The following is a 22,192-nucleotide window of genomic DNA, read 5'->3' on the forward strand; positions in this document are numbered from 1 at the left end:
GCAGAATCAGACCTGTAAATACAGAGAACAAACTGATGGTTGTAGGAGGTGGGGGGTGGGGTGGGGCAGGAGAATGGCCACAATGGGTGAAGGGGAGTGAGAGATACAGGCTTCCAGTTATACAATGAATAAGTCACAAGAATAAAAGGCACAGCATAGGGAATGTTGTCAATGGTACTATAAAAGCATGGTATGGTGATAGCCAGTAGCTATCCTTGGATGAATGTAACATAGCCTATAGAGAAGTAGAATCACTATGTTGTACACCTGAAACTAATGTAACCCTGTTTGTCAACTATACTCAAATAAGACATTTTTTAAAAACTTACTAATTAAATATTCATCTGTACTTATAATACACCACATACTATCCTAAGCATTTGACATTTATTTTACTAATTAAAGACTATAATCCATTATACAGATGCATATTATTCTCATTACATGGTGAGGAAACTAAGGCATGGAGAAGCTAAGAGACTTTAACTTTACTGTATGAACCCAGGTGGTCTGGTTCCAGATACCAAGCTTTTAACCACTACTGTATATCCTTCACAAATATCTCTTGCATATATTTAGTGTAACAACTAAATAGCAACTAAATAGTGTTGCTATTAGGATAGCAACTTACCTCCGTCTCTAATCACTGCCTTGTGTCACTGTTCTTTAACACTAACACAGATGGGTAATGGAGTTCCTTGAGCACTCTCACATTGATGGTAGGTGTTATTGTCTACACGAGTACAGATTCTCATTAGTAAGTAAACGCCAAACTCAGAGTTCTTCTGAAGAACAGGTTTCTGTGAGGGGAAGGACATTGGAAGAGTGAGAGGTAGGGCAGAAGGGAATGGAGCTTGAGGCTGGCATCTCAGAAACATAGTTTTATCTAAGCCCACCTGGGTGAAAGCAAAAGTTGGATCATTTGTTTATAACAGGCCCCATAGCTTAGCAAAAGAATACCATGGAATTTAGAATCAGAGAACTTAGGTTTTCTCCTTCCCTGCTGGCTGCCCCCCTTCCCTCTCCCTCCTTCCTTCCTCTCGATCTCTCATCTCTCTCTCTCTGTCATAGGATGGCTTTAAGCAAATCATTGGACACCTCCAAGCCTCTATATCCTCACATGCATAATGGAAAAAGTTTAATAATTATAATACAGAATAATAATTTCTATCTCATGGGATTTACTTTTCAAGGAAAACTATGATTTGCAAGGGATGAAAGCACTTGGTAAACTATCAAGGTATATGTATAAAATCTAGTTGTGATTGGAGGTTTTTTTTTTAACTTGCAGTCTTAGAGGAGTTTGCTAAAGAAAACAGCATCAAAATGACCTACTTTTCACTGTTATTTCTCTTGAGGGCAGTGAACCTCTTCTTCCATGAATCCACCCACAGTGAAATCCCTGTCATGTGCAATTTCAAAGTTCCATATTTATAAAGACACATTAACAAAATCCTGCCTAGAGAAAGGCCACATAGGGCTTACAAACTGCCTTTGGAAGCACTCTGTTACAGAATGTAGAAATGTCCTCCAGTTTTGGTGATTTGTTCTAAGAATGCTTTACTCCAGGTTAAAGCAACATGCCTTCTTGAAATCTTGCACTCTAACAGGTACATTTCATTTACAAGTATTCATCAAAAGAAAATAAATACCTTCGGACATAAAAACATACAATGAAAAGTATTGCTAATGTAAGGAGGAAAAAAATCATAACCAAGGCCACTAAATAAACAGGCCAATAGCCCCAGCCTGCTACCTTGAAATAAAGAGAGGCTGATTTCCATATGTATGAAACTATTTTGCATTTTAACAAACACTTATTACACTGTGAGGAGCAACAGAGGAATGAAATAAGCCTGCTAACATCAAGGCACAAAGAACCTAGAGAGGACATCTACAGGGCTAGAAGCTTGTGGATAAAGCTAGAGTCATAAGCTGAATACAGAGAATCCAATTAATACACACTTCTCACTTCCAAGGATCAGAAGAGTGGTCTCTTAGTTTTCCTGATGAACGACTTCTTTCATATTTTTTTCCCTGTGGAGCCCTTGCTTTAGAAGTTTTGTCTACAAAAACAAAAACTGTATTTAAAGGTAATAATTAGTCTATCAAGTTAAAATTTTAAGTTATTTTGTAGAGGCCTATTTAATGCTATTTAAGTTATTATGGTATTCACAAATTAAGAGCTAGGGAAGGTCTGAGGATACTTTCCTTTCAATGTCAAGGGTTTGCTTTGTTTTGAGGTTAAGAGTGTGGATTTTTGCTGTGACTCAGTTCTGTGCTCTGCTTTTACAGAGCACGCCCAGTAATATGGGGGAAAGCTTCATGCTAGCTTGCCCCCACATCCATGTGCCACCCGGCCATTGCATAAGGTCATTGTGTAGTTTGGGTACTGATCAAAGGTACTCAGCCAGGTGATGAGGAGAGCTCATCAATTCATCCCATGCGTCACTTCCCAAGCTTTCTGTCCTAGGGCTACATCTGCCAAGAGAGGGCACATTTTTCTAATTTTCACCAAGGCACTGTATAAATTTGGGGCGGGGGCAGGGGAGGGGAGGAAGCTGCAAAGGCACCCGGTTGCACAGACTAACCATTTTGGAGAATGGGAAAGGCGTTTCTTATACAGTTATTCAATGCAGTGGACCATGTCTTGTTCATTGTTGTAAACCCCAGCACCTAGCATCATGCTGGGCATGTACTAGACTCTCAGTGGAATTTTGTGGAATGAATAAAGGAACAAACAGTTTTCTTGTACAATTCTCTACTTCTGAAAGTCCACTGACCTGGTGTGTCAGATTTGGTGAAAGCAGAATGATATATCAGGCCAGGTCTACATTTAGAAGTGAACACCACTAAACTCTAACCTAGCCAAGAGGCAGCTCCTGTCTGAGGTCATACAGTGGGAGCGACACTCTGGGAGCGGGTGGGGAGGCAAAAGAAATTTCCTGACATGTGCCAAGCACTATACCGAACACTTGGCATATGTCGCTTCCATTCATTCTCACAGCTAGTTTATGCTGTCTTCCTGTTTCACAGGTAAAGAAACAGAGGCTCGGGCTGCTCACCTTGTCTAAGGTTACACGCCTAGTGAATGAGTGGCAAAGTCAAGATTTATAAACATCTGAGTCAGACTCCAATGGGTTCCACTGGGTTTTGAGGTAGTAGGAGCATCCTGGTCTATGCAATATAAAACTAACCTATTTGGGGGGCTGTTTTTCAGACATATTCAAGTTATGTTGAACAAAAGGAAAGGAAATGTGGTGGGTTTTTGTTTTTTGTTTTTGCCTTTGTTTTTTTTAGAAATCCTGTTCTTTGTTTTTGTAAATGGGCTTCCCTAGATGGGGATTATCTGTAGAAAGCATGCATAAGAAAATCAGAAAGATGGAGAACAGTGTACAAATAACAAGAATAGGAGTCAGTGAATTGTCATGAAATGAACACACTCAGGTAATGAGTAGTCCAAGCAAGAAATGGACCATTACCAGCCCCATAGGAGCCTGTCCTTAAGTCCCTTCCAGTCACTAGCCCTCCACAGTAACTAACATCTGGACTTCTAATATCATAGATTCACTTTTGCCGCTTTTGAACATTATTTAGATTGAATCCCATTTTTATGTGCTTTGCAATATCTGGTTTCTTTTGCTTGACATTTATGTTTATTAGGTCCATCCTTGTTGTTACATGTGGCGGTTGTTCTAATTGGTTTAACCACTACATAGCCTTATGAATAACTACCACCTTCTCTACTGGGAAGAGTTTGATTGTGTGACACTGTTAAATAAAAGATTATTTACATTTCTTTTCTATGTGCTTTCTTTGAGTAGAAAGTAGAATGACTTGATGGATATGTTGCATTTTTTTAAGTTTATTTATTTATTTTGAGGTACACACAAAGAGAGAGAGAGAGAGAGAGAGAGAGAGAGAGAGAGAGAGAGAGAGAGAGACTGAGTGGGGGAGGGGCAGAGAGAGAGAGAGAGAGGGGCCTAGAGGATCCAAAGCGGGCTCTATACTGACAACAGAGAGCCCAATGCAGGGTTCAGATTCACGAACCGTGAGATCATGACCTGAGCCAAAGTCGGACACTTAACCCACTGTGCCACCCAGGTGCCCCTTGATGGATATGTTTCTGATACATACGGAGCTATCTTAAAATTGCATTTAGAATGATCCCTTATATGAGGAATCTAACATAGTAAAAAACGTAAAAGCTGAGAGTAGGATGGTAGTTACCATGGGCTGAGGAAAAGGGGATTGGGAAGATGTTCGTAGAAAAGTGCATAGTTTAAGATATGCAAAGTAAGTAAGTCCTAAAGACGACTGGATAGCATGGTGCATATAGTTAATAATGTATCATATACTTAAACATTTGTTAAGAAGGTAGGTCTTCTGTTAAATATTCTCGTCACACACACACACAGAGGGAGGAAACTTTGAGAGGTGATGGTTAAATTAATGATGTTGTTTATGGTGACAGTTTCACAGGTGTATGCTTATCTTCAAACTCATCAAGATGTACACATTACATATGCACAGCTCTTTTGTATGTCATTTGTACCTCAATAAAAAATTGCATTGAGATGCTGTTTATAGAAAATTTATATTTGGGCTGGAATGTGATGTTTTCACTTGCCAACTTCTCATCTCTGTTAAGGGTGATAGGACTTAGGGTTTCAAAGTTTAAATGATATAGTTGTGTAAATGGCCCCTGTCTACTTTTTCCAGACCAGTGAGGTAATAACACTTTACTGCACTGAGTGTGGAGCTAACCTTTGGCGCACCTGAGGTTTGTTACCAGCTGGGCCACTGACTTCATTACTTCATTACTGTTAAAATCTATTTCCATATTTTCCAGCTATGAGGAGCCAGCTCTTTGTGGCCACTGAGATTTCTCAGACTTCTGGGTCTGTCTTTTCCAACACCCATCTCTCTCTCTCTCTCTCTCTCTCTCTCTCTCTCTCTCTCTCCCCACACACACACACACACACACACACACACATTTCTACTAGATTTGTGTGAAAAAAACTGGGGAAATTAGAGTGTAGGCTAGATATTAGCTGAATTGGGAAATTACTAAAACAGAAAAGGGAAGATCATTACTGAAAAAAATGAATGTTAACGGTTTGTATAGTGTGATCACCACAAACATGCATGAACATATATGCACAAAAGGATTAATAATAGTGAGCTTAGTAAAAATGTGACATTTTTATCACTTCAAATTTTTGTTTCTCCATAATTTTCTAATTTTCTCTAGTGCACCTATATCCCATCTGTAATAATAAATGTGATATTTATCAAGTATGCATCATACTTAAAGGTTTACAGTCTGGTTTGTCTGTATCCTCCTATTCTACCTCCCCTGTGAGAATAGGGTAAGTATCTTTACCCTCATTCTCCGGATAAAGAAATTTAGTCTCAGCAATCTTGCGTAACTTGCCTTATGTCAGCCACTGAAGCAAGATAAAGGACCAGAACCATACCAGGTCTCCTGAGTAAATGTTGCACAGCCTCTGTGTGCTAATGACTGCGTTAGGTACATCAGAAAAGGGAAGAGGAGACTCAAGAAGTGACCACATTTAAGAAGGCAATTACACAATTTTAAATAGAAAATATCCAACGGTAAGATTCCACTTTAAATCAGCATTTCCAGGAATCCACGCATTTTCCGCGTGGAGCTGAATCTATTTCACAGACCAAGAAATGGTCTTGCCAGGAATCTTGCTCTACTAATTTAACCTCTGACTTCTTGGCTTGTGCCTTAAGGTAATTTAGAGATAATCATACCTCTCCAGTGGCTATCACGGACATGTTGCAAGGATAAATGAGTAGTGTGCTTGGAACTCTTTTGAGAAGAGGGCTTTATGAATGCCACATATTATTACCAGATTAATATTGGCTATAATTATTCACTCATTCTCTCTTCCTGTTTCTCAGGGTCGAATGTAATACCTACCAGACCTGTAAGAGAAAGTGAATCTCCCTTTGCCTCTCTTATTAGAGGGAAAGAGGGAAAGAAGGGAAGAACAGGAGGTTGGTTCTCCCTGCTCCTCTTCCCTTTGGAGATTTTTGATAAATAGTGTCAACCCCATGATCATACATGGTCCCATCACCTGCTCTTATCCCCTTGAGACTTGCTTCTGTGGTATTAAGCATTGTTCCTTCTCCGAGCCATTTTTGCAAGACAGGAAATGACCAACTTCGTGGGCATGCAACCTGGGCAAGAGGCATAGAGCCCCACATCCAGCAGGGCCCCATAGTTGCTGCCTGGAAACGCATGATAATTTTATTTTTGATCTTGTGTTTTGTAAATGAAGTCTGATGGGGAAATGGAGTATACTCCAGTGACTTAGAGCCTTGGCTCATACGCTGTCCCACCTTCTTTCTGTCACTTGTTTGCCTCCCCTAGACTTATTCTCAGCCCACTATTTCCCTGATCCCTGGCACCCCAGGACTCATCCAGCATCCCTCCCCTTGCCACCCATTCCCAGAGGGGGCCTAGGTGCATGTGCAGAGAGGGTCTGAGTTGGGCACGTGTGCCTTGCAAAATCTCAGATGGGACATGGTAGCAGCCATCCCTGGCCTGGGCTGGCATGGCTATACCATGGTAGACAGACGCCATGTCTTGGTGGGGTGAGCCTCTTGCCCACCCCTGCCCTGGGTATCTAGTACGCCCCAGTGCAGACCTTGTCATGCCCTTAGGGGCCACCTGTCTGCTGTGGAGTGGGGCATTGGTACTGTGGGGAAAGGAAGTGTCTGACTTCCCCAGAGCCTGCCCCTGTCTGGGGCACAGCACATCAGTTTGGCAGCTGGCAGATAGGGGTACCCCAGCGACTTGTGAGCTCTGTCTTGCCCTAAGTCACAGGATGTAGGGCCTGGAATCCTGTGAGGGTCTGCACTCTCCTCATAGTATCCTCATGCCCAAGGAAACACAATATTACAGAGTAAATAAAAAACACCATGCCATTCATTAATTGTGATAAATGTGCCATAATAACGTAAGATGCTAACAATAGAGAAATATAAATGTGTGGTATGTGGAAACTCTCTACATTAGCTTTGCAACTTTTTCCTAAATCTAGGGTTATTTTAAAATAAAAGGTTTTTTTTAAACAGAAGACAAAAAACAAAGTACTACCATGATAGCTCAGAGAGAGAGACTCCAGAAGAAAGAAAAAAAAAAAAAACTTCATGATTTTATTACCTTCAACAGCACTTTTCCTGCTGTTTGAATAAGGGGCTCTGCAATTTCATTTTGCACTGGACCCTGAAAATTATGTAGCTGATCCTGGCCATAAAACCCTTTGTGGAGTTCACACTTCCTCTCTCTCCCTTCCTATTCTTCCCTACTCCCAAATGCCAGGCCTTTGGGTTACTTTGATTACCATTAATAGTTGTGTTCCGATGCATTGATAATCTGCTAAGAACTAAGAGGTAAATATTCTCATCTTTATTTTAAGATGTAGGAAATTGAGGCCCAGGATCACATAGGAAACAGAAGAGAAACTCTAAATGTGTGAGTCTCACTCCAAAGCTGTTGCTCTTCCCACAGGACTGCAGATGCACCATTCAGTCTCTAGATATGCAAATCTCTAGACAGTTGCAGGCTGCTTGGGCATTCCTCTGAGTACTTACTGAGTATCCGGTAGGTACCAAGCACTGGATCCGGTGCTAGAATCAGAAGTTATAGTGTGGAAGCCAGTCCTGAGCATCACTGGTCCTTTCCTTTGGCTTTCCCCAGAGGTAGCAGGGGGTTGATGCCCATATACTTAGCCCACTCTGACATCTGTGCAGCCTGCGTTAGTTACTGTGATAAAAAGGGTGCAGAATGAGACACAAACCGAGTTTTAACTATAGATTAACAGTCTGGAAAGGAGCAAATTCTCACTAATTACAACACTAACTTCACAAAAGTTCTCACTTAAAAATATTGTAGCTGACCAGAATAAGAAAGGGCAGTAGAGTAAGGGTCTATCATATCCATTGGCCAGTCACTGGGATCTCACGACTGTACTAAGTCTAGGAGCTCAGATGTGCTTGTTCTGGGTAATAGTGAATGAGCTGTGGAGGTAACCCTTTACTGCTGGATCTTTGAAGAGTCCTCCTTCTTCCTAGTCCTTCTGCTGTTACGATTATTGTATTTCCTTTGTCAGCCCAGAGTGGAAATTGGATCCCTTTTTTCCCTCTTCATGAAGGAGAAATGTGATAGATCATCTCATGGTCATGTTGCATATCGGCCAATTCAAAAGGCTCTGAGCATCTTAGTTACTGAGAACCACAAGTTGCGATATGGAAGACATGATGGCAGTAAGGCCCAAGTAGCTGGGAAATGGTTGGACCTTGTCTCTGATAAGAGGCTGGGAAAGAGGATGGGGGGGGGGGGGTTCTGGCATTTCAGGGAAAGCTTCGTTGGAAGAAGTGATCCTCTGGAAGGAAATAGAGGAGACAAGGGGGTGTGTTGGACACCCTAGACAGTAAGTGAGGAGCTTCTGCCTGTTGAAGCAGCATAACAAAATTGAAGGGGGAAGGAGGGAAGGGATGTGTAAGTCTGGCTTGAAATGAGTTTTACTAAAAACGCCTCAGTTCTTGTCTGCACATTTTTGTGGAGTGTGAAAAAAATAGAGGAAGTCACCTCCAATGGTTTTGTGGCTTTTTAAGTATGACATACAGGATATTGAATTTTAACCCCTCGTTATCGTAGCGTCTGTGTATTTGAGGGATAAATGAAAGATCTATTCTTTGAAATGTGCGTCTGCGATCAAGTGATTCTAGTCCGTTGGAATCACTCTTTTACTCATTCTCTTTTCTGCTTCCTACTTAGTATGAATGTCTCACACACACAGAATTATTCAAGTAACAATAAGAGGCTATGTGGTCTCCCTTGGATTTCTGTACGAACATATGAAAAATATATTCTAAATGTGACAGGAATGTGTGGAATCTTTTCTGTAATAGAAGTCCACACAAGATTTTTAAATTTTATTAGCACCTGTTGTGTGCCCGCTTTCCAGAAAGCTTGATAGAATTAATGAATGCTGTTCCCCTCAAAACCAGTCATGTATGCAGGAGAGTCTGGCTGACTTTTATAACTGTTGCATCATTAATCCATCTAGCATTTATAAAGTCAATTCCGTGTTTATTAACATAGAGTGCTTAAGTCAATAATGTTGAATATTAGACTCTTGGGTATGGAAGGACACGTTTTGAACATTCAGAAAGATCTTTATTATCCAGCAAAAGTATGATCTTGAAGACAACATTTTTTAATGGACTACTGAGAAATATTTCCAGAAAGTCTAGAGTCCCACCACCACAAAGCACAGCCCCTGGCTTTAATCAAAGTGAAAATCTGCAGTGTTCACATCTGGCTCCACCTGAAAGTCCGGTTCAGAATTTCCCTGTGACCCTGGCAGTGGCAGAAGAGAAGTTTTAGCTTTGTTTAGTATAACAAGAGCTGAGACTCCAGGCCAATAAACGTGTTCCCGTAAAACTCCAGTTTCTCTTAGACAGAAGTCTTATCAGGGAAACTTCATCTTAAAGGAGAGATTCAGAAGAGGGGAGACTAGCCTACACCTCTTGCTAGTGCGGGTCAATGTGTGCTGAATTACAAGTCTCCAACATGTACACATCCCCCTGAATGAATGACTGCCTAGACTTCCAAAGTCACTGTCAGCGGCACCCCCTCCCAGCCCCGCGCCCAAATGTTTCATTTAGAAGAAAAGCAAATGAGAAAATGCTTTCCTCATTTCTCCTCCAGACTGCAAACCCTCAGAAATGACATCACGCACCCTGAAGAGCCCCGGGATGACTAAGGCAGAGAGAGCCTGAGAAAACTCACTGCTTCTGCCTTTAGTTTTAGGACACATGTATGCAGATGAGCCTCTAAGAGATGTTTCCCCGCCTTCTTCCTCGGAGGAAGTTTCTTGGTAGATCAGGGACACCTCATCCAAGCGAGGGGTGAGGTGGGGGGGGGGGATGGTGGTGAAAACTTGGCACCAGCCACCCCAGGCAGAGCACCGCGGTGATTTGTTCTCCTGGTGGAGAGAGCTGGAAGGAAGGAGTCAGCGCGCAAATAATGAAGGAGCACGGGGCCACCTTCAGTAGCTCCGGAATCAGCGGCGGCGGCGGGGACTCGGCTATGGACAGCCTGCAGCCGCTCCAGCCTAACTACATGCCTGTGTGTTTGTTTGCAGAAGAATCTTATCAAAAATTAGCAATGGAAACGCTGGAGGAATTGGACTGGTGCTTAGACCAGCTAGAGACCATCCAGACCTACCGCTCTGTCAGTGAGATGGCTTCTAACAAGGTAAGGGGTGACCGTTTATTCACTTAAGCTCCCCGGCGGCTCCTGGGCTCCCCCCGGCCTCTGCCTGCAGCCTGGGGTGCATCCGAGGACGCGGCGTGAGAACGAGTTTGCTGAGCCTGCCTCGGAGGGTTCTGTCCCCAAGTGCCACACTTTTCTGGTGTCTTGATGCTGCAGCAAAAGTTAAAAATCCTCCATCCGCTTTCATGCCCAGAAACCAAACTTCTTTGTTAGTGATGTAGTTTGGAATTTGTTTAAGGGGAGAGGTGCTTATTAACTGTACAAATGAAAATCCTTTAAAAAAGAAAAACCGCTGTCAGGAAGATAAAATCTGAATGAATTCATAGGGTAAAATGGTAACACGCTGCATTGCAACCAGGTGTTAGACATATTTTTTTGAACAAGAAAATAATGTGATCTCCATGTATCAATGGAGAGAATGGTTCTCCCTGAAGTTCTATTAATTCTGAAATTCTTCTCAGAAGGACATTCTGGGATTCTCTAACATTTCTTTTGTGATGCTGGCATGACCTAAGATTAAAAAGAAGAGAGAAAGAAAGAAAGAAAGAAAGAAAGAAAGAAAGAAAGAATATACTCTGTCTCCCAAAAAAGAAAGTTATTTTTAAAAGTTTGCTGCTTTTCAAAGTGGACTTATTTGAGATTAACTTCCACCCATACTGCGAAGAAATAGTTTTACTTACAATCCCCAGACAAAACTTAGTGTTGAAGAGTTTTAATTATCTGTCATTGTATCATTTGTTTAATTAACACCTGGATTTAGAGTGCTAATTTATGTAGTGAGAGTTGTTGCTTTTTGTTTGTTTGTTCCCCCCCTTGGAGAATGTTAACTTTATAAATATGTATGATGTGTGTGTATGTATGTATATATTTATTGTTGTTGGTTTTTGTGGAAAGCTTTAACACTACGCCTTTATAAGTGTATATCTTAAGAATCCCCAATCATCTTAGCCTGAAGAATTGTCTTCCTATCTTACGGTTCTGGTGCTGGGAAGAGATTTTGCTCCACACCTGCCAACATGCCCTTTCCAGCCCTGAGGTTCCCTGGTGAATGTGTGTCCCTCCTCCCTCTTTCTGACGTTAAAAGTATCACCTTCCTGTCAAGGCTTACTGACTCCTGCTCAAGGGATCTGAGTGCCGGGAGCCCTGTGTCCTTAGGAGGTCTTCAAGGGGCCTGGGAGTGTGGGGATAGACTCTTCTTAACTCTTGTTTCTTGGTTAATGAAAGGGCAAAAAATAAAATAAGTCTCTTTCTCAAATTGTAGTTCAGATTCAAGTTGGAAAAACAAAAGAAAAGTTTTGAGATTTAACTATTTACTGACTTTTTTCTGAAGTTCTCAACTGAAAACTAAATTCTGGGATTTTCCAGGCTGTTGTAAGCTTGACCAACTGCTTCCCCACGAGGAGGGCTTAACTGTGTAACTTCTCTAAAGCACACTGGACTCCAAGTAGAAAGATTTTCACACATGCTTTAGCCTGCTTCGGAGCATTAACAGATCCTTTGTTCACTGCATGTTGTGAGCATTGATGCCCATACAAGATGTAGGTCCAATATTTAGGAGTAGTTTTTTAGCAGCTTTCACCATAAAAAACATGCTGAACTTTCTTCTTGAGTTACTAAGATAAAGTAGACAACTAACTCCAGGGAACAGAAAGAGTATACATTGAGAAAATGCAAATTGTCCTTATTTTTCATTTGGAGTGTTGATGCCTTATAAATTCTAACCAGGTCTGTGTCTGGAGTGCTGAAATGACACATTATTTTACAAATGTATTTACAAATTGTTCCTAATCAGTGTAATGGTCAATAAGGCTCTAAGACCAAAGACTGTGTGGGTCCCGGTGAGAATTCCAATCGTTTAAGGCTTCCGTTCCTCCTTTATGGTATCCTGTGCAGGAAGCAATGAAAGCTGAATAGAGCTAACCCTAAAGAAAGGGCTAAACCTTAATGCTGACACAGTTAGCTTAAGGACAAGGCATGCAGTTTCACCTATTTTTGATATGTGCAGTGGAGAGGTTGTAGGGCAAAGCAATTATCCAGTAGATGAATAATGCTCAGCTGACAGCCAAAGTCAATTTCATTTGTAAAAAGATCTCCTTCTCTTTCTATTCACTCAGTGACCTTTTTCCCCCCAGAATCCTGATTAGCCAGATAATTGTTTCAGGTAAGGCTTAATCTGTGGCACATATAATATAATATGATATAATATAATATAATATAATATAATATAATATAATATAATAAAAATATTTTGTGGCCACCAAAAAGAAATTGATCTGTATCCATTTTCTGGGAATTGAATTATTTGTGGTAAAAATAAAATTCCACATTTATTTTTAAATGTGGTTGAAATTATTTGAACATTCCATCCAAGTCACTGTTTAAAAATACAGTCATCATCATCATTATCATTATCACGCCTATGTAGTTGTATCTGGTCATTTTTGGCAGTCTTGGCAAATCTCTGAGTTGATAGACTTGGAAGTGAGTCTGAAGATGTTCTATACAGGGAAGTATGTGAAAAGCATAGGCTTTGGAGTCAAAAGATCATAGTTCAAATCCTGTCTCTATCATTGACTAGCTACTTGACCTTGGCTAACTTACTTAACTGTTCTAAGACTGAATTTTCTCATCTGTAAAACAGGTACAAAGTGTAAAAGTGGTACCCTACCTTACTGGGTTACTGCAAAGATTTAATGAGATAGTGCATCTGAAACCTTCAGCAAGGCACCTGATGTGTAGTAATAATTAATAAACGATAACTTGTTGATAGCATTTACTGCATCTTTGCAAAAATTATGGGTCCTTAGTTCTGATCAGTTAAGCGATTACTGAGTTTTTACCGACTCAACAGTGGTGATGGGAAAACCAGTGTTTTATGTTGGGGGTGTCTGGGAACATGCAAATGGTTGAGCATTGACTGTGTCTAGTAGAGAAAAAGGAAGCAGTCTTTCATATTTACCCATCTGGGTAGGGTTGTGTGTTTATTGTTTTTTTCTTCACCCTTTTGTATTTTGAAGAAAATTGGGACATCAAAGATTATAACTGGCTTTCCCAAGTGTGCTTCAGAGCCTGAGAGTTAGACAAGGAACTGTTTCTGTGACTTCTAGAAACATAGACTTCTCCTTGGCCCCAGTTTCCCTCATCCCTTAATGCTGGCCCCAGGCCAAATGGAATTCCAGAATTACAGAGAAAGATGCAGCCAGGTGGGATAATACGGTAGGTTATTTTTCCCAAAAATGACAAGATGAAATAAATGAAGCCGTTTTATGAGGCAATGACATTGTTTTTCAAGATGAAAAGAATGTCAAGGGAGCCTTCTGCCAGCAGCCCAGGTTCAGTTAGACATGTTAGAGCTGTTTTCTCTAACAACAGATTGGCTTCTTAGACTTGTTCATTAATTTTTGTTTCAACTCTTATCACCTCTTGAATTAGAAGAATTGTCATACACTTCAGCGAAATGCATCAGAGCATGAGTTCCTCAGTGGCAAAACAGTCAGATGTTTTGAAAACAGGATGCTTTGGCTGTGCCGTGTAAAAAGAGGAACGGAAAGAGAAACAGTATAGCAAGGAAGAAAGCAAATAGCCTCAGCAGGATCCCCGGCCCAACAACGGCATAAACACTGACCTATCTTCCTGACCTTCACTGTGGCTCAGTTCCTGACCTCGTGTCACCAAAGCCAACCGACGTCATTGGAGGAGGATAGGAGGAATGGCACAGCTGCTGTGCGGGTGACTAGAATTTCCTGTCTCCTTCCTGACAGACTCAGTCAGAAAAGTACAGAGTTGCAACAACAGTAGCTGAGGAAGGACCTGCACAAAACAATCCCAGTCAGGCGTAGCTGTGAATGACAAGGAAAGGGAGCTTTGACTGAGAAGTGGAGTCTCTCGCCTAAACTTTTCGGGTGAAAGTTTTCAGAGGGATCATTTATACCCAGTATGTTGAATGTTTTTCAAAAGATGAACATGCTGTGGTATTTAGCAAGGAGCTATGTTCAAGCAACTTATTGCTCTCCTAACTTCCCCACAAACATCTCCATTATCCTTTTTTTTCTTGGCTAGCTTGGCCCCCCAAGGCTGTTTTATGTGTGGGACAAAGGTGAAAATAGATGTTTCATTGTTGAAAAGAGCCGTCCTCCTTAATACTAGTAGTCTCTTTAGAATGAAGGAGCAGGACCCAGCACTTCAGTCAGTGTTTGCTAAGGAAATCTGTAAGATAGGAATGGGAGATAGAAGGTCTTTTTTCTCTGAAGGCCTCATGGAGATAGCTGCAGATAGCATCACAGGGGAAGTGAGTCCTTCTGGCTATGCAGGTTTATTTTTCCGGTTCTTCAGGTGTGTCCATACCAGAGTACTGAACTACTGAACCTTTGTAAAGGCAAATAATTGCCTGTGCTCTTGGGTGGGAGAGAATAAACTCATATTGATTCCACCAGCTTGGAGCCACCTGGGATCCAAGCTGCATGCTACTGGAATGTGATCATGATAGGCTGGTTGCCCTGTAATTGGGTGAGTCCTTTTTTCTATTTAACTGAAAAATTGATAAATATGAGACATGTTGGATCCAGAAGAACCATACAGGAAATAGATTGTGTTGGTCAACAGGTTCACCTTAGAGCTCGGTCAGGAAGGTGATAGGCAGGTGACCAATTACTGAAGGGGATTAATTCCACTTTTGCCCAAAGTTAAATGATAGGACTACAGCATTGCCACGCTTAGGGCAAGAGGGGTCCTTTCCCAGGACCCTTTGCTTTAAGAGGGCCCTAGCCTGGTCTTCCTCCCGCTACGCTCTGCTCCAGGAGGTGAGAAGGCAGGCGGGCTAACAGGCAGCTGTGCTTCCTGCTCCAGACTACACTGCATCCGATGGGCCCCGTATGTTCTCTACCCAATGGCTCTGAACCCACTTCCAGGGCCTGTACAGGCCTCTTTCCTAAATATGTTGCAGGAATTCACACCCTTAGGCCCAAGGAGTAGCCAAGAGGCAGCAGTCCGGCTTGGAAGAGGTGTGTGGGAGGAACTTGAACATGCAGGCTGTGGCAGAGGGTGCACAAAAGCTTGCACATGGGTTCCGTGGAGAAGAAATGGGACAGGGCGTGGGCCAGGAGCTAGGTCCCCCCTGCACTGCTATGACCAGGAATGCACATTTCATGCTGGCCTTCCAAGCTGCTAGGAAGGGGTGTCTGTCGAGGTGGGAGTATTGGAGGTAGCTCGAATTGTATCTTTATCTATTTATCTAAACTTACATATGTGGCCTCATGAATGCCAGAGTTGACCCGGATTAGAGGGCAGACTAGAATGAAAATCAGTTCTGACGGCCAAGTGGGGCACTCGAATATTTTCCATCCAACTTTTCTCACTTTCCTCCCAGATGTATATAGAACTGGAGGCAGCAAAGGGAAGAGAGCCTACAGGTACAAGCCATGAGTTTGAGTTCTAGCTATGCCTGCATTGAGGGACATTATCTCAAACAGTCAAATCATTTTGAAACCTTGCCTTTCTTTATCTACAAAACAAAACAGTTGGAGAAGGCTATTTCCATGGTCTCCTGCAGCTTTTGTGTTTGTTGTTGGGGCAGTAATAGACAACCAAACTCCTTTTACAAGTGTATGTGTGCAGACATGTGCTAAGCTCCTTACTGACATTCTGTCATTAATACTCTCAGCAGCCCTTTGGAATAGATATATTATTATCTTGATTTTACAGTAAAGTGAGATTTAAAGAGTTGAATTAAATTGCCTAGGGTAAAGAAGAGAGCAGGATTCACACTCAGGGCCATCTGACTCACCGTCATTGATCCCAATGGGACAGATAAATATAGACATATAGAAGTATTTAATAACCCTCCCAAGGAAATTTTGTCATTTCTGGGAATGTCTTATTCTTCTAACTCTGGACATCATTGCTTGTTTAGGTCTAGGTCAAAATCCTAGTCTGCAGGTTCCATCCTCTAGGCCTCCAGACCAGCCCTTAATAATCTTAAACTCAATCTTCCTGGCTGGGAAATAGTGTCTTTTAACATAGAAGAGGGAGGAGAATAACCATAGTTATAGAAAATGGTTGTAAAGCACTCATCAAAAATGTGAATAACGGTATTAAACTTATCTGATGCCTATTGTGGACCAGTTTACTAAATTCAGGATCTATTTGTTTCCAAAATTCCCCATCATGGCCTAAGAGAAGACAGTGAAATTTTGTTTAAAAGACAACCTACCCCCAAATTCCCTTTTTATTCACCCCACAACATAAAAAGAAAATGGAGAGAAGCTATTCTTTTTTTAAAAAAAACATCATTCAAATTTAATTGGGGCAATTTCATCATATATTACATCTTTTCTAGTATATGCCCTAAGCCCATGAAACAGAAGAGCATTAATGGCTTCAGTAGCAATAATTAATATAGGGAAATTTCTAAGCTGTATTATTTGATGTGTGAAACTAAGGCAGAAGGAAAAAAAATTAAGTTTCCTTACAACTTACAGCCCGTTGGCAAGTCCTTGAGACAGGCAGAGTGGCATCCTCTAGGAGGAGTTCAGCTGCCTCAATGATGACACTTTGCTAAGAGCAAAGGCAGTCTTAGCCCAATCCCCAGTATCCTGTAAGTCTACTTAAAGATATAAAAATTCCTTTGGAAACTTCCTTTATCTCTATCCCCCAGAATATATGTTGGCTATCATACTCCAAGCTTATGGCCCATTGATATACATCTGAAGGGTCTCATGACTGAGTTTTTACTCAATAGTGATAAATGACCTTTCCCTAACAGCAGCTAGCCCCTCAGGGTCCTGGAAACCTTGCTTCCAAAATACCTTAAGAGACTTAACTATCGCTTCCCGCCTCCCAACCTAAAAGTATACAATCTGTCACTCTTCACAACCCCAGTGCAGCTCTTTCTGCCCACGGGTCCTGTCCCCATGCTTTAATAAAACCACCTTTCTGCGCTGAAGACATCTCAAGAATTCTTTCTTGGCTGTCAGCTCCAAACACCATTATCAACCATATCATTATTGAGAGTGTATTGCGTGTTCTAAGTTTTACTCTTTGAAAACTTAACAAATCAAAGATTTTGAAAGTGTAGTGCTTTGAAATAAGTTTGATTTTTAATCTATTTTGCTTAACTTAAATATTTCTGCACTGATATTTACAGAACCATTTCCTTCATTGAGTTCCAATCCATGTACCCCAGTCTTTCTGCTAATTCATTTGAAAGTCCCCACATGATCAAATCCTTAAAAATAAAGCAGAAATGAAGTGAGGGCACATTACCTTTGCCTGTTGCACCTCAGGCTAGCTGATAAGACAGCACTATATTATCAATATCTGATAAATACATCATTTTAGAGGAGCCTTTCATTCCATATGAAAAACAAATCAGATAACTATATTTAGAGTATCACATATAAATCCAGAACACTAGTTTTGAAAAATAGAATTACATATATTAATGGAATAAATGTCTATTTCACACTTTTTATACTTCTTCCGTGTCTTTTTTTTTCTTTTAGATAGAATGTGTTCCAATCTGAAAAACTTCCAAAATCAGTGCCATTATTATCTATGAAAGAAAAGCCAGGGGTGGAGCTTACTCTTGTGCTATTTTTCCAAAACACTTTACGTCTAAGTAAGAGTGTGCTCAGCAAATGGAGATCCATCAGCATTCTGGAAGCCAGGACTTGCCAAACCAAAGATACTCGGGCAGACTTGTGCCACAGTCAATAGATTTCACGCTCTTGAAGGCACTATGCCAATAGTGGATGTGCATCCCAGCACATCTCTCCACTTAGCATTTTTCAGGAACCTGTCAGCCCCTCTCTGACTTGCCCGTTTGTACGTGATGTTTCCCTCAACTGGTGCCAAACTGTTTAGTCTCCTGGATATTTTACTGTAACTTCCTTTGTTTGATTTACTTTAAAGTAGCCAAGTGTTTCCACAAAGAAAGGACTGTTAAGTTATTTAGAAATGAAGAAGACAGTAAAACTTCTGTTTCTTTTGTTTCTGTTTTGGGAAGTGCCTGATAATCTTTTTCTCTTTAAGAAATACCCGATAGTCTTTTTCTTTTTATGGAGCAGAGTTTAAAGTCTATAAATCATGCGTTTCTGCTCATCAGTCCTGTGTTCCTTCTGCTAATTACTTGCAACTTAAAAATATACCACTTCTGAAACCTAAAGCCTTCAGAGACTGAAGTTTAGTGAACGTATTGAAAATAAATTTCATCTTCATGGCTCAACTTTACCGTTTTATATTTTTTAGTGGTTCAATGTATGGCAACCTTGAAAGTATACCTTTAAAACTTTAAATGGCCAAGTTTCCTTCACTCTTTGCTAACAGCATAGTGCATAATGCTATAACCTTCAGCAGTTGTAAAGATGAACTTTGAGTACAGATACCAGGTCGTAAAAGTGATTAAATGAATTTAAAAAATTTAGATTTAGGATGAGAGTTTTGTCATTTGCTATCTGAAGAGGTAAATTTTAATGAGTTGTTTTGGAAAGAAAACAGTAGAAGAGAAGTCATCATCGAATAAAAATATCTTTCCAACTCAACCAAATAGGCTGTGTGCCAAAGCTGATTAGACAGGGCAAGGTGAAGTGGTAATTTGGCAACTATTTAATGACTTTGATCAGTATGGATGGTGAAAGTTGGTAAATCAAGCCAAAAAAACATTGAAATATATTCTTTCCAGTTATAGTCACACATGGTTGCATTAAACAAAATCCCAGAACTTAAGGCTAAAAGAGAACCTAAAGTATCATTGATTTTGAAGACTTCATTTTAGAGATGAGGACTAAATAATCTAATATACTCCAGATCTTTGCAAATATAAAACACAATCTAAATGAAAGGTAATTTCATTATGACATGACTTCTCCAGAGTCGTAAGGTTAATTAAGGGAAGATTAAGGTAGTAAAATACAGGTCTGATTACAAATCCAGTTTGCTGTTCATCTTCAGCAAAAGGCTAATTGCAGTTAAGACGGGGGACATCCCCTCTATCATTTCCACTGATCTTTAACCTTCTCATTGCCCTTCTCATTACCTTTCTTGAGTAAAAGCTATACATGTCTTAATCACTTCAAGTAAAGAGAACTAAATTAGTATTCCTGAAAATTGTGTGCTCAAAGTCTAGCAGGAAGTATTTGAAATGAGTTACTTTAAGTCCCCTTGGCATTTTTTTTTCACTTTTTGCTGTTTTCGTTTCTGAATTAAAAAAATATATATATATGTATGGGGTGCCTGCGTGGCTCTGTAGGTTGCGTGTCCGACTTCGGCTCTGGTCACGATCTCAGTTTGTGAGTTCGAGCCCTGCATCAGGCTCTGCGCTGACAATGAAGAACCTGCTTGGGATTTTTTCTCTCTCTCTCTGCCTTTCTCTCTGCCCCTCCCCTTTTTGTTCTCTCTCTCCTTCTCTCTCAAAATAAATAACTAAACTTTAAAAAATGTATGTATATATTATCAATGTATATACCTATATATGTTTGTGTGTATATATGTGTGTGTATATGTATATGTATGTACTTATTTACTATCAGAAAAATATCTCATTTTACAAAGGCGGGCAGGACTACCATTTTTATCCTCACATAATTGAAATGATACTCAAGTTTTAAGTAAGTCCTATTGATCGAAACTGGACTGACAACTTCCTCTCTACACTTGATATCATAACATCTATTGAAAACCTGGCTTAAGAATACAAATAAAAATAAACGTTAAAAAAAATTAAAAAAAAAAAAAGGGGGCGCCTGGGTGGCTCAGTCGGCTAAGCGTCCAACTTCAGCTCAGGCCATGGTCTTGCGGTCCGTGAGTTCGAGCCCCAGGTTGGGCTCTGTGGTGACCGCTCAGAGCCTGGAGCCTGTTTCAGATTCTGTGCCTCCCTCTCTCTCTGACCCTCCCCTGTTCATGCTCTGTCTCTCTCCGTCTCAAAAATAAATAAACGTTAAAAAAAATTAAAAAAAAAAAAGAATACAAATAAGAGTTTTATGAGAACTTGAGAATGAAGAGATACGCACCTTTATCCTTCTCTTGGTATTCTATTGCTTTGAAGACTTCCCTTTGGCTCAAATACATCATCAGGCCTATACTAAGAGCCTACTCCTGACATGCCACACTTTGTGGCTTTCTTTTTTGAAACCTGGCCAAAATCGTTTTGATCAGATTTTTTTAAATCATTCTCTTACCTAACTTATTGGTTAATATCGTAGTTAATATTTTAGTTCTCTGAGGCTTTATTTATGTTTACTCCAGATTTCAGGCTCTTGAGGCCTACAATCATGTTTTGAATTTTTTGAGACTCCATCTATGCTTATGGTAGTAGGACTAAAACATATTACAGAGACATAGCTCTATTTCTGTTTAATGGTTAGGAGAAAAGAGGAAAAACTAATGAAGACTTTTGTTCATTGGTGGTAGTCGATTTAGGGTTTATCTTGTTTTAAAAAGCTCTCCCCAAAATTCTTCTTGATTTGGTCATTTAAGAAATTTGTTGACATGAGGACTTTTAATAGATACGCGGACAGGTAATGACGTCACTAGTGGGCACAGTATATTCAAAATGAATTTTTTTTTTCATATTTTCAAAAAATTTAAATTCATGGAACATACTTAGACTATCTACTGGTAATATGAATTTCCAGTATACTCCTACAGGCCCATTTGATTGTGAGAAGCTAGGGACGCAGCTAGATCACGAATGATTGTCCTCCAGCTCCTACTCTAGATGTGCCACTCACCGCCCAGACAGGTCAGTTGAATCAGCCAGAACCTGCCCATGTAGCCAGGTGAAAGGGCATAGTGCCTGTCCTGCCACGACCCCTAATCATTTGACTGCTACTGCCGGCTACCTTCTGTAATTGAGTCAGAATGACTTAAATATATCTGCATTTGCTTAAGGGTATGTTTTTCTTGGACTGGTCCAATACGCTATTTATGTTTGCGACAGGGTGAGGTGCCGTTGAATTTTCCCTTGCTGTATTGTAACACTTTTTAAATATTTCTAAATCAGTATGATTTAATTTCAAAAAATTATCTAATTTTGATTACAATAATTGAAAACACTGTTTTGTTAATTCTCTCTCCTATATGTTTAAGGTATTAAAATAAGGTCATTGTCTAATGCTGCATTGTCGGTGGGGCATAGAAAAATTTTCAAACTTAGAAAACCATATATTGCTTTTCAAGAAAGAGCTTGTAGAGCCTTTAGTAAATCCTAAAATAAGAGAGTCTTGCCAAAAATAAATAAAAACATGAGCCCCTGGGTAGGAATGGGTTCTTTTTCTTTAAAGTAAGATAATATATTGGGTTAAAATAAGTAAAATAGGAACTCTTTCTCATACATGCTGGAGAACGTGGACAGAGCCTTCCTGGTGCTGGACGAGATTGTGGATGGTGGGTGAGGACCAGGGCCGGAGAGAAGAGGGGCTGCTCAGGGACACTCACAGCAGGAGGTGCCTTTGAGGTTCAACAGCACTAGATTGTACCAAGCACACTGTTGGCTCTCTGGCCAACTCTTCCCTCCCTGCCCCCTACCCCGGCATATTCCCAGTGCTCCCATCCCCCTACCCCACTCACGAGGATGGAGGTTGATTTCAATGTTAGCCAAAGTCAAGCAAACAAGAAAGTCATCTGAGGCTGAACTCTGGCAGACTGTTGAAAGGCAGGGTTTGGGAGAATGGTTTGATCTCCAGTGCCCAGAAAAAAAAGGGCAGCACAGGCCCCTGCCCCTCTCTGGAAGATCTCCATCCTGCTCCCTACTGCTTGCATACCTCCCACTCTTAGAGCTCCAATTTAACCTCAGCTAGATGTGTGACCTGGGCCACTGCTCATTGTGCCTCAGCCTTCCTTTCCTCATCTTTCCGATGGGGATAGGGGACTGACTAC

At 40.7% G+C, this 22,192-nt stretch overlaps 1 protein-coding gene across 5 annotated transcripts in view; it reads left to right on the forward strand.

Annotated features, from left to right (window-relative positions):
* PDE4B (phosphodiesterase 4B) overlaps positions 1 to 22,192 on the forward strand; it is a 543,304-nt gene that overhangs the window by 491,406 nt on the left and 29,706 nt on the right. For 4 of the 5 annotated variants that reach the window (XM_040470524.1, XM_040470523.1, XM_040470525.1 and 1 more), the window contains one exon: positions 10,191 to 10,303. In XM_040470524.1, coding sequence (XP_040326458.1) covers positions 10,191 to 10,303 — 113 coding nt within the window. Of the gene's footprint in view, positions 1 to 9,542; positions 9,924 to 10,190; positions 10,304 to 22,192 lie in introns of those variants that run through there. The other variant, XM_040470527.1, reaches the window with a different exon arrangement.

This window comes from Herpailurus yagouaroundi, unplaced genomic scaffold (genome assembly GCF_014898765.1).
Source record: "Herpailurus yagouaroundi ecotype Mexico unplaced genomic scaffold, PumYag 77, whole genome shotgun sequence".
NCBI classification, from domain to species: domain Eukaryota; kingdom Metazoa; phylum Chordata; class Mammalia; order Carnivora; family Felidae; genus Herpailurus; species Herpailurus yagouaroundi.